A 12,841-nucleotide genomic window follows, 5' to 3' on the forward strand; every position below is an offset into this window, starting at 1 on the left:
CCTTATCAAGACATGCTAATTAACATCTCTAGTCCGAGTGCTTTCCTCCAAAAAAATGGATGTAATAGTAGTGCCTATCCTCTAGAACTTGGGGGCACTGTGATTTAATATAGGAAAAGAGTTTACAACTGGTGTCAGACATATAGTAACAACTCAGGATCTGTTAGTCTTACTGTTTCTCATTACAATTTTCCTCTTCCATCAAAGGAAGCGCACCAAGATGGCACTGAATTTAACCCATGGAGACTAGGCGTTGAAAGTAAATGGAAATATCCAAAGAAAATTTCAGGTAAACAACTGCCCCTTTTCCCTGTGTACCTTCAATAAAATGCAGACCTTATGTAATTTTCAGATGTATCTAATTAGTAATCGATTTACCTGAAAAGAAAGAATACTGTGTCCAAACTCAGACTGTTTATGATACGCATTATTTGGGGGGCACCATGCAGAAAACCTTGGTGTTACTGACAGAGGTTCATGCATTGACTATAGTATCATATTTCTAACAGGAAAATTACCTCACAGGAATTATAGAAAAATTACAAAGATACAAACCTAGTTGACTGCTGACACAAAAGTATGTTGGAAAAAGTGAAGTAGACAAGAAGCCTGTTATAAAAAATTATGCTAAAAAATACATTAGAAAGCAGATTCCGTAAAAGGTACTGGGAAAGTAGCATAACAATGAAGTTAATGGAAAAGATGTACATAAATCTCAAACTAAAAGATTTACAAGTTAGACTTCACTATCATTTTGACACTTTAAAACTGTATGCAATTGCTATTTGCCAGAATAAGACTTAATACAAAAGTGTTGAGAAATTTCTTTTTGTGTATGTGTGCTTGCGAATGTTCAAGGCAACATTGCTTGTGATAACAAAAAAATTATAAGTGACCTTATTGTCTACTAATAAGGATTTAAATAATGTTCCATTATTAGATGGCATTACACAGATACTTTAAAAAGTAAGGTTACCCATGTGCTCTGACTTAGAATAATGTTGAATACTATTCATTTAAGGAGAATATGTATTGTGTTTCATGTATGTATGTACAATAACAAATATTGTTAGGTGAAAAAAGTGATTTGAACAAAAACATTTGTATGATGTAATCCCATGGTTTTAAAGTCAAAAGAGAGAGAGAGAGACAGAGAGTGCCCATATTAAAAACAAAAAACAACAACAATAAAAAACACAACTGCTAACGCTGGTTATCTCTGAAGAGGGATTAGGAAGAAGTTTCACTTTAAATATACTTCTGCAACATCTGAGTTGTTTTGCTTTGTTTTGTTTCTCTACAATGCCCCTACATTTCTTTTACAAGCAGAAAATCCCAATAAAGTTCAATTCTAAAAATGTAATTTAGAAAAGTACCTGCTGAAACTGTTTCACTTAATAATTTCATCTCCAGGTCACATTTTGTGGCTTCAGGTTCTTCCTGGACAGACAAGGACAGATGGGTGTGACTGTCAGTGGCTACTCAGCCCAGATTCACTCTCTTTCTGTTTCAGTTCCCACTTCAGGTTTCTGCTACCTCACTTCCAGGGCCCCAGACTGACACTTGTTCCGGCCTAAAACTGGACTCGAAACCGGTATTTTAAGCATTATTGTAAATGAGAGCACACCTCCACAGAACTTCACGAAGGCAGGAACTAGCCTGCTCAGATTCTCCACTGAAAACCCCCACGTATAAAACAGAGAGGTGAGGAAGCATTTCAAGCCATAAAAACACTATTTATATTTGCATGTTGGTTTTAGCCAAGTTTCAGATTTTGCTTGATTTTGGCAATAAGCTCTCTAATATGAGTAATTCCAAAGCCTGCTTTTGGGTAAGCCTCTCAAGGAAATTAAAGATGCCATGCACCAAGTAATGTAGAAGACAGTATCTTCTTACATCCTGGTGTAGTAAAAAGACCACCATACAAAGAGGAGGTAAGACAACAGAATTTATATCCAAATCTGCCATTAACTTACCTTTGTGACCTTGAGCAAGTCATTTAACCAACATGAGCCTCAAATTCCTGACCTAAGAACCTATTTGGTACATGGCTGCATGCCAAACATATCTTGTAAACAATCCTAAGACACAGCTATTATCTTCGTTTTATAAAAATGGGAACTGAAGCTTGGAGAGATAACTGGTCTAAGGGTCAAATAAAATAATTAAAGTAAAGAATTTTGTACACTGTAAAGCACTAGATAAATGCAGTGTTGTTATAAAAAATTGGTATGCATGTGCTAATATTTGCAAACTGGATTATATCCAGCAAACTTCATTTGGCCTCAAGTACCACCTGTACTTTTCTAGAACAATAGAGGAATCTTATAGCAGAATTCTAGCCAGAAGCTTCAGGTCAGCCAGGCCCACCATGCCTCTCATCCTCATCCACCATACAAAGTCAAGTCCCCCTTAGTAAGTTATCTTTTCCCTTACTCTCATCACTGCATTGCCCTGTAACCTCCTCTGGACCAGTTTCAGCACTACTGCATTCTCTGCCAACCCTTTCCATCAGGTCTCTGAAACTTCTTACTTATTAACTCATCCAAAGAATTTTTCCGTGCCTAAATTGTATAGATAACACTAGATACTAAGAATTAAAAAAGAAAAAAAGAAAGGAAGAGAGTCCTTGACTTAAGGGGCTGCTAGTCTACTAGGGAAGCAGGTAAACAAAGAGCTGTAATACAGTTTGTGGGTGCTGTAGTGAAAAGTAAGGGGTCTACAACAGGGATACAAGGGAAGAACAGTCCATTCTGTGGCGAAAATAGTCTGTGGGTGGAGAAGATAGGAAATGCTACCCAAAGGTGTAAAGTCTGAACTAAATCTTGAAAGATACTTAGGTCTTCCAAAGAATGGTGGCAGGGAATTCCAAGTGTGGGTGAAGGCAGAAAGGCATGAAGCAAAACAGAGGGTTTCAAGCACCCCAAACCATCAGATATGGTTGGCATGAGACATGGTAGGGGGGTGTACAGGTTGGAAGCTGGAGAGAGGCTTGTGGAGAGCTTTGGGTGCCACTGGAAGACTAGAATTTCTCCTAAGGGTAAAAGACAACGCCCTGGGAAACTCCCAGGAAGAAATCTGCGTCTGGAAAGAGTATTCTGGTGGTCAGCTGATGGATGGGTTGTCAGTGAAGAGTAAGAAGTCCAAGGTAGGAGGGTTAGGGCCTAATTCAAGATAGAAGCAACCAGGGCCATCGGAAGGAGCATATATGAGAGATGGTAAGGGATTAAATCAATGTAACTTGGGTGGTGACTGGATACAGAAGAAAGGCAAGAGTCAGGCAAAGACGGATTTTCAGATGCCTGGCTTAGGCAGTAAGGTGGATGGTGCTACAAATTACTAAGACAAAGAAAAGGAAGAATAGGCTTAGGAGAAACGTAGTGAATTTGATGGTGGATCTGTTGATTTTGAGGTGCCCAGGGGACATCTAGGTAGCCTTTGATATGCTATAGCTGTCATTAAAAAGCCAGTTGCATTTCTTCCTTACAGGAAGGATTTTCCTCAACAATAATACCAAAGGTATCAAACCAAATGAATCAGGCTTTCCAATTCACATCTTCAAAAAGTCGAGAATTCTTTTGCATTTAGATCAAACTGGTTTTCTAACCTGGGAGGGAACTAAGAATTTAGGCCTTCTCAAAAGAACTTTGCCCTTGATAACCACATACTTCAGTATGAACAACAGAAATTTATCAGCTTCCCCATTACCACGTAATAGAATAAGCCTGTATTTAACACACTGCCTTTACACGACTCACAATTTTTACAATTTTATGTTATTCTTTAGCTCAAATGACTCTGTTTTGAAGTTATACTTCTTGCGGAAGTAAGCAATGGGTCAACGCACATTCTAGCGCAAGCTCCTTATGAATCTTGACAACTGTTCTAGAATGTCTTCCTGTCACGGCAGCTATATCATTAGAACATACTCCTGCACAAAAATTAAACTCCAAGCCACACTGACAGATACTATAATTCTTCATAGTTTTATACATCCCAAAGCTCCTTGTGTTCGTTGGCAATGAGGGTGAAAAAAATACTTCTTTCTTTAATATTATCCTCATGTTTATATCTGGTAATGAAAAGTCCTCTTTCATCATAATCATTTTACAAAATTTGCTGTTTTCCACGAATTTTTTTTTTTTCCTCGAGATAAACTTTAATAGTGTTTTGCCAAGTCTCCACAATCACCAGCTGGAATTTTTATTTGAATTGCACTAGATTTATAGATTTATAATAAATCTACGAAATATAATATTTTCTAAAAACTGTTTATCTGGAAATGTTGACAGAATAACAATACGAAGCAGAGAAGGTAGCTAAAGTATAACTTTTCAAAGACACCTTGGTTCAATAGATTAAGGAATTGCCTTGTAACATGGAAGAACTTCGTGGAACAGTAGCAAAGTATTTTTCATTGCAACTTGAAAAATGTGCAGATACTGTAATGTGGAAATTCTTTTAATATATACGTCATTTGAATTTGATATAAAAATATAACCTGGGTCATGAATAAGATCACGGAAACAGACTAGAATTCCAGAAATAGACCTTAGGATCCACTTGGAACATTAGCACATGGCGTTTCAGATCAATAGGAAAAGCCAAGGTTTATATGGTGTTTGGAGTCAGCTGGCTAAGATTTGAAATAAAATAAATTTAGATTCTCCCTACTTTACACTAGATGGATAAAAGATTTAAAAGTGAAAACATAACTAGACCAATCAAAAGCCACAAAAATCATGAAAGTATTTGAAAAGTACACAGGAGACTGATATCAACAATCATCAATGGAACAGGTGATCTTGCTATTACACATCTGCAAAATGTCAGTGCTGAATACTGTACACATGTGATAGGATGGCTCAAATTTTATTGTCCAGCAAGAGAAAATCTATACAAAGGAGGTTCATTGTACTGAAATCCAACTTTTTCATCATCAAAAGATAATTTAACTAGAGCTTCAGAATAAATTGTTGGAACTGGCTCTTGATAAGGAATTAAAGATGAATTTTAAAAATATAGCATCATATGCTTCCTTTTGGATAAAAGATCAGAATGACTATCCTGAGTTTCTGAAGTCTCATTCATTCCTGTGGCTTTAATACCATCTATACGGCAGTGAATCCCAAATCAATGCCAGTGATGCTCAACTCTGGAAGCAAAGCGCCCAGTCTACACACAGACATGGTGGCTGGGTCTGACTTTCCTCGGAACTCCAGGTTCACATTTGCCTACTTGATATTTCCACTTGTGCGTCCCAAACTTACCATGTTCCCCCAAACCCCCCTGGTTCCACTGTCACTCTCGACCAATTCAGCCCATTCCTACACATCTCAGTAAACTACATCACCATCTGCTCAGTTTCGCAAAAATCAAAACTCAGCAGGATTTGTTTACTTGACCTTCAAAACATATCGACCTTTCCATGTCCCTTACCGCCCTGTCGTCCAATCCACCATGACCTCTCATGCCTCCCCAGTACTATGTAACGCCATTCCATGCTTCTGCTCTGGCCCCTCACAACTCCCTCTCTACACCGTGGCCAGAATAACCTTTTGAGGCCATAGAACACACCACTCTCCTACATTCAGCCCTCTAACGGCTTCCCGCCGCACTTACAATAAAATCTTAGCTTCTTCCTCTGGCCTGCACAGCCCTGCTTCACCTGGCTTCTGCTTTCCTCTCTGACGTCATCACGTACCACTTTCCTCCTTGCCCGCTATACGTCAGGCCACTGGCCGTCCTCCTGTCTGTCTTGTGACCTTTGCGGTGATCGTTCCCTCAGACCGGAATATTTTCACCCTCGTCATTACATAGCTGATTCCTTCCGGTCATTTGGGTCTCAGCTTAAATAATAACTCATCATACAAGCCCTCCCTAACCACCCAATCTAGCTACCACCAGTCACTCCCTACCACACCATCCTGTTTAATTCTGCGCACAGCAATTGTTAATATCTGCTATTTTCCAGCCTTTTCTTATTTATTGTTGGTTTCTCCTGACTTGCAAGTAAATAATGAGAGCAGGAATCTCATTTGTCCTTCACCACTGTCCCCTGAGGGCCAGAACAGTGCCTAGGACATATAGGTAGGCATTCAATAAATACTTGCTGAATGAGTACAGAAACAAGAACAAGGCAGCGGGTATGACCGTGGAAATCGGGTGCTGCAGTCAATCTGTGCAAAGCTGAAGGCTGCTGAATGGTAAGGCTAGGTTTTTCACATGGGCTGTTCTCGCAGATTTTACATTTATCCATCATGATGCTGAGAAGTCCCCAGATCTCTAAGGCTATTTACTCCATGTCTCTACACTTTTACTTCTGACCAGAATAATTTCCTTTCTTTTCCATCTAAACTCCTCCATGCCTATCAAAAGATTTAGCTCAAATGTTACCTCATCAGAGAAGACTTCCAACCTCTTCACTCTGGTTTTTTTTCTTTTCTTTGTTTTTTTTTTAGGAGAGGAGTCATTCTGATCTCTTAACTCTCATGCCTAATCTCTGTCATTGCACCTATCAGAATGTACAGGAACCGCAGCACTTCTCCTCCACAAGACTGTCAGCCCATTAAAAAACAATGAACATGATGAATTCCTTACAGAAGATACTTAGTACATTTTATATTTCATATATACGTTTTATATACTGTACATACTCATTTATATTAAATATATATAGTACATATATACTCACGTTTTTGTTAAATCTGGTATCTGTTTATAGAGTATCCTAAAGACTTTTTTGTCTATTTGTTTAATTAAAACTTTTTTTATTGAAGTATAGTTGATATAGTGTTTCAGGTATATAGGAAAGTGGTTCAGTTACATATACTTATCTATATATGTCTGTATATATCTATATACATATATATTCTTTTTTAGATCCTTTTCCACCATAGTTTATTACAAGATATTGAATATAGTTCCCTGTGCTGTACAGGTCTTTGTTGTTTATCTGTTTTATATAGTTAGGTGTATGTTAATCCTAAATTCCTAATTTATCCCTCCCGCTTGCCCCTTTGATAACTATAAATTTGTTTCCTTTGTCTGTGAGTCTACTTCTGTTTTGTAAAGTTCATTTGTATCATTTTTTTAGATATCACATATAAGTGATATCATATATTTGTTTTTCTCTGACTTACTTCACTTAGTATGATAATCTCTAGTCCCATCCACATTGCTGCAAATGGCATTATTTCATTCAACAAAGGCTATTTTTAAGTTGAAGTTTAAAAGGTTCAAAGGCCCATATACTATCATGCATGCCCCTTAAATCACTAAAATATTTCTGAAGATCACTATCATTTTTAAAAAGCAACATTTCTCATAATTGTGCTACACTTAAATTAGGCTTTTCTAAAAATTTTGCAAGATGTATTAATTGAGAAGACAGTATTAACCAATACCTAAAATTTATCATATTATTATTACTACACATTTAAATTAACTAAAATATGGTATTAAGAGCCCTCTAGTGGCAAAATTCTTAATAGATTCATGAAAAAGGAAGACGTAACTCTTAATTTATCTCTTCCCACCTTTTCCCCTTTGGTACAAGGTTTGTTTTCTATATCCGTGTGTCTATTTCTGTTTCGTAAATAAGTTCCTTCGTGTAATTTTTTTAGATTCCACACGTAAGTGATATCATATATTTGTCTTTCTCTGACTTTACTTCACTTACTATGATAATCTCAAAGTCCATCCATGTTGCTGCAAATGGCATTATTTCATTCTTCTTATGGCTAATATTCCATTATATATATATATATGTATACACACAAACACACACACACACACACACATACACACCATATCTTCTTTATCTAATAATCTGTTGATGGACCTTCAGGTTGCTTCCAGATCGTGGCTATTGTAAACAGTGCTGCTATGAACACTGGGGTGCATATCTTTAGAGTTTTCTCTGGATAAATGCCCAGGAGTAGAACTGCTGGATCATATGGTAACTCTGTTTTTAGTTTTCTTAGGAATAAGAGACTTAGTTTTTAAGCTAACAAAGTCCTAAATACTTGTTGCTTGAAATCATATCACATACCAAGCATAAATTCAGGTATTCTGGGCCATAACTTCTGTATGATTATACTAATATTTGCCTTGCAATCAGCCTCCAAATTTACTAAAAAGATATGAGAAATGTAATATTTATATTAAAATATATCAACATAAAATTATAAAAATAAGCAGGTTATCCTAAAAACAAGTTTTAAAAATTAAAAAATCTCTTCCTCTAAAGACAAAACATAGTAAGTTTGCCTCCTGATCTTACAGGTAGTCCCTAATTTAAATACACTCACACAAACACATGTACACTTACACATGCAAGTTAAATTTCATGAATTTACATGCTAGTTTTTAAAGTTCAGAGCATATTTTGCCACACCAAGAAAACAGCGTTATGGATGACATTTAGGGTTATGCCAGTCCCTATACTGCTGTGCTTGTAAAGGAACACAAACCTCACCACCATCCATAAATGCTGCCTCAAATTCACTCTTAGTTTTGGCTGGACTGCAAGGGGCACGCTTCTCCTGAGGCCGTTGTGGTGTGGGAAATGAAGCCTTCCTACCACCACCTCCCAGGCCAGATCACCCCAGGGGTCACAACTGCTGGGGAGACGGTCCCAGGACTCCCTCGTGACAAGCTTGTAGATTCCCAAGAAGTAGCAGAAATGGTTCCCAGCACAGCCAAGTATAACTCAAAGAGTCTTAAATGTCTCTAAAACACAGAGTAATTTTCATGTGGCTAGAAGCTGAGGTATTTGATACGGGTGACTGTTCCAGCACAGGTCATTCACAACAGATCACTCAAGTCAGGACTTACTTTCACTCACTTCACCATCCATGCATTCACTTACTCATTCATTCATTCAATAAACATTTACTGAGCCCCTAACATGTACCAGGCCCTATGCCTACTGTAAATATAAATAAAGCCTATCAAGATAGTCTTGTCCTCAAGATCATACTTTGATGTTTAAGAATCTAATAATTAAACAGGATGATAAGGACACAGTAGAGACACATCTAATTTAGCCTGAAGAAAAGGGAAGAATTTTGTGGAGGTAAAATTTAAAGCAATGGAATAAAATTTGTATTTTAAAGCAGGACAAGAAAATGTAAGCATAACATACTCCCTGCCCGTACCGGGCCGTCTCTAACGTACAGTGCGCATCTGCGGTACACGTTAACCAGACCTCCGCCAAGGTGGGACGCCTGCCACAAAGGTCAATATGTTTTGTGTTTTTTTCCCCTTTCTTCTGATGTCGGCGATGTAACTTCTTAGAAGACCAGCATTCTTTCTCGACTCTGTAAGAGGTCACGGTGATTTACTGCTCACTTGGTACGTGCTTCCCTGGATTGTGTATCTTTGGTGAACTTTATGCAAAATGTCAGTGTGTCATTTGATGGATGACCCTTTGTCTAGAAGATGTGTATGGCGGCGCCTTCGACTTCTAACAGGTGGAACAGTTCTCAGAGCTTCTGAGAGCCTGACTCCTGGGTTATAATTCTCAGTTTAACTCGCATAAAATTCTCCTTTCTCTTCTTGATGGTTAACTGAATTTCCATCGACAGAGGTAAGTCTTAAGAGACACGTGGATGTCAGGCAAAGTGGATGAGATGATGGGAGGAAGGGGATTTCATGACGACAACAGAGCAGGTGGAGTGTCACTGAGGCTTATCATGAAATTTCCCCCTTTAAAACCAAAAAAGGAAATAAACCGTTTCATATTCTATTAGGAAAGTAATGTGTGTTCTGTACTTATTTACTGGAAACTCAAATAATACAGAACTGTAAAGAGAACTTAAAAAATCACCGGTACTTTACCACCATCCTACCTTTTTCATACGCTCTCCCCCACCACCAAGGTAGCCACCATTTGGCTAAATAGCCTGCCAGGGTTTTCTACGATTTCACAAATAGGTATTTTTTTCCCTCACAAAAACAAAACCCTGCTGCAAATACAGTTTTGTATCTTGGAAAAATACCTTAACAACACATCTTAGGTATTTTTCCATATAGAAGCATTTAGGTTCTAGTCCAAGATGGCAACGTAGGAGGATCCGGAAGCCATCTCCTCCCACGGACACACTGAATCTACAGCTGCATATGCAACAGTTCTCTGAAAAAAAACCCCAAACTGGCTGAGTGACTCCTACACATTGGCAGAATGAGAAGAAGCCCACACTGAAGCGTGCAGGAGAGGCCGCAATCGCACCATGAAGCCATCCCCCGACACAACCCATGATCAGCAAGGAACTCACAAACACGAGCTTCTCCCTGAGGAATAAGGGTTTGAACCCCACGTCGGGCACCTCAACTCTTAAGACGTGCACCTGAGAAACTAGCCCCCAAAACATCTAGCTTTGAAAGCCCATCAGGCTTGGCTCCACCAGGCCCACCAGGCCCACCAGGCTATATGAACTGAGAAGCAGTTCTTACAGGGCCCCTGTGCGTGTACTCACCCCTACCAGAGGCCCAGCGCAGAGGCATCCAACTGAAAAGCAACACGACTTTCTGTGAAAGAGGCTTATTTGCTTATCTTAAAGCACAGGCCTGAGGGGCAGGCATCTAACACACATCTCGGGACCTACTGAATTAGTCTCCGACAACGGAGGCCAGCAGGCACGGTATCTTTGTGCTCTCTTTCTGCTTTGCTCCAGATCACCAGTACGTCCCACAAGGAAGCTTGTACCCAAGAGACACCTCTAGATCGCCTGGCTCTGGTGGCCAGCAGGGTGCACGTCCACAGGTCCCATAGGACTGAAACAAATGAAGAAAGAGTTCTTAACTGGCTACCACTCCCAGGGCACAGCAGAGGGGCAACAGACCCAGGAGCTCAGTGCTTCTGTGAATGAGGCTTTACCTTCAGAGCTGTGGCCTGAGGGGCAGGCTTCTAACTGGACACACACCTAGGGGCCCAATGTATCCTCTCCGGAGACCTCAGAAGGCAGGCACTACCTCTGTAGTCTCCCTCTGCTGTGCTCTTGATCACCAGTATTCCCAGGAGAAGCTTGTACATGTGTCTGGTACCCTGGTTTTTACGTTTGGTACCCTGTTTTTTGTGTTTGCTGCCCAGGGAATGGCCTGGTTCTGGTGGCTAGAAGAGCTTGTATTCATGAATTCAACAGGATAGGAGCAAAGTAACAAACAGTTTTAAACTGGCTATCACCTCAGGGCTCAGCTCAGAGGCAGCAGAAACTCCCAGAAGACTATCTCTCAGTCTTCCCCTGAAAGATGCATATCTGCATACTTTAAAAGCTGTTGCTTGAAGGTCTGGCTTCCAATCAGCCTGAACCCAGGTCCTGAGTGAGCTCTTCCCTTTTGGGACACTGACAGGTCTTGAACACCCTCAACTGTGGGGAGGCACTGAAAATATAGTAGACACTTGGACAATCACAAAGAATTGAGAGACAACCAAGAGCTAGGGCAACCTTGAAGGATAAATGTCATCTCCTACAGGAGGCCACTCCTTCAGTACTGGGAGAGGTGGCTGATTTATCTAATGAATACAAAGAGTCAAGGAAAGTGAAGAAAAAGAGGAATGTATCCCAAACAAAAAAACAAGATAAAACTTTGGAAAAAGACCTTAATAAAACAGAGATGAATAATTTACCTGACAAAGATCTCAGAATAATGGTCCTAAATATGCTCACTGAGCCTGGGAAAAGAAATTGATTCCTTTCTGAAGGAACACATTGAGAATTTCAACAAAAATAAGATATAAGAAAGCACCAAATAGAAGGCACGGAGCTGAAGAATACAGTAACTGAATTGAAAAATACAACAGAGAGGTTCAGCAGCAGACTTGATGAAGCAGAAAAAAAGGATTGGAGAACTTGCAGACAGAGCAGTAGAACTCACCCAAGCAAAAGAAAAAAGAGTGAGAAAAAGTGAAGACAGCTTAAGAGACGTATGGAACAACACCAACATTTACATTATAAGGGTCCCAGAAGGAGAAGAGAGAGAGGAGGCAGAAAATTTATTTGAAGAAATAATGGATGAAAACTTTCCAACCTGGGGAAGAAACAGACATCCAGATCCAGAAGTCCAGAGAGTTCCAAAAAAGGTAAATTCAAAGATGCTCACACCAAGACATACTGTAATTCAAGCGTCAAAAGTTAAAAACAAGGAAGAATCTTAAAAGCAGCCAAGAGAAAAACAACATGTTACATACAAAGGAACTACCATAAAACTATAAGCATATTTTTCAGCAGAAAATTTGCAGGCCAGAAGAGAATGGCATAATACATACAACGTCCTTAAAGAAAAACAAAACAAAACAAAACAAAACAAAACAAAACAAAACAAAACAAAAATGCTCTATTCAGCAAAGCTGTCATTCAGAACTGAAGAAAAGAGTTTTCTAGACAAGCAAAAGCTAAAGGAGCTCCCCATCACTAGACTGGCCTTACAAGAAATGTTAAAGGGAATTCTTTAAGCTGAAATGAAAGGGTGCTAATTAATTACAGGAAAACATGTCAAAGTATAAATCTCACTGGTAAAGAAAAATATATAGTAAAATTCAGATTAATGTTGTAAAAATGGTAGGTTAATCACTTACAAAGCTAGTGTGAACACTAAAAGAAAAAGTAGTAAAAATAAATATAACTATAATAATTTGTTAAGAAATACACAAGATAAAAATATGTAAATTGTGACGTTGAAAACAAAATGGGGGGAAAGAGGTGGGGAGGGATAAATTGGGAGTCTGAGGTTTGCAGACATTAACCACTATATATAAAATAAACAATAAGGTCCTACTGCATAGCATAGAGAATAATATTCAATATCTTGTAAGATACAATAATGAAAAAGAATATGA

At 38.8% G+C, this 12,841-nt stretch overlaps 1 protein-coding gene across 3 annotated transcripts in view; it reads right to left on the reverse strand.

Moving 5' to 3' along the window:
* Positions 1-12,841, reverse strand: part of DNAI7 (dynein axonemal intermediate chain 7) — a 59,102-nt gene that overhangs the window by 11,892 nt on the left and 34,369 nt on the right. For all 3 annotated transcript variants that reach the window (XM_031443952.2, XM_031443951.2, XM_031443958.2), the window contains one exon: positions 1,377-1,440. In XM_031443952.2, coding sequence (XP_031299812.2) covers positions 1,377-1,440 — 64 coding nt within the window. The remainder of the gene's footprint in view (positions 1-1,376; positions 1,441-12,841) is intronic.

The sequence above is a fragment of the Camelus dromedarius genome, chromosome 25, assembly GCF_036321535.1.
Source record: "Camelus dromedarius isolate mCamDro1 chromosome 25, mCamDro1.pat, whole genome shotgun sequence".
NCBI classification, from domain to species: Eukaryota; Metazoa; Chordata; class Mammalia; order Artiodactyla; family Camelidae; genus Camelus; species Camelus dromedarius.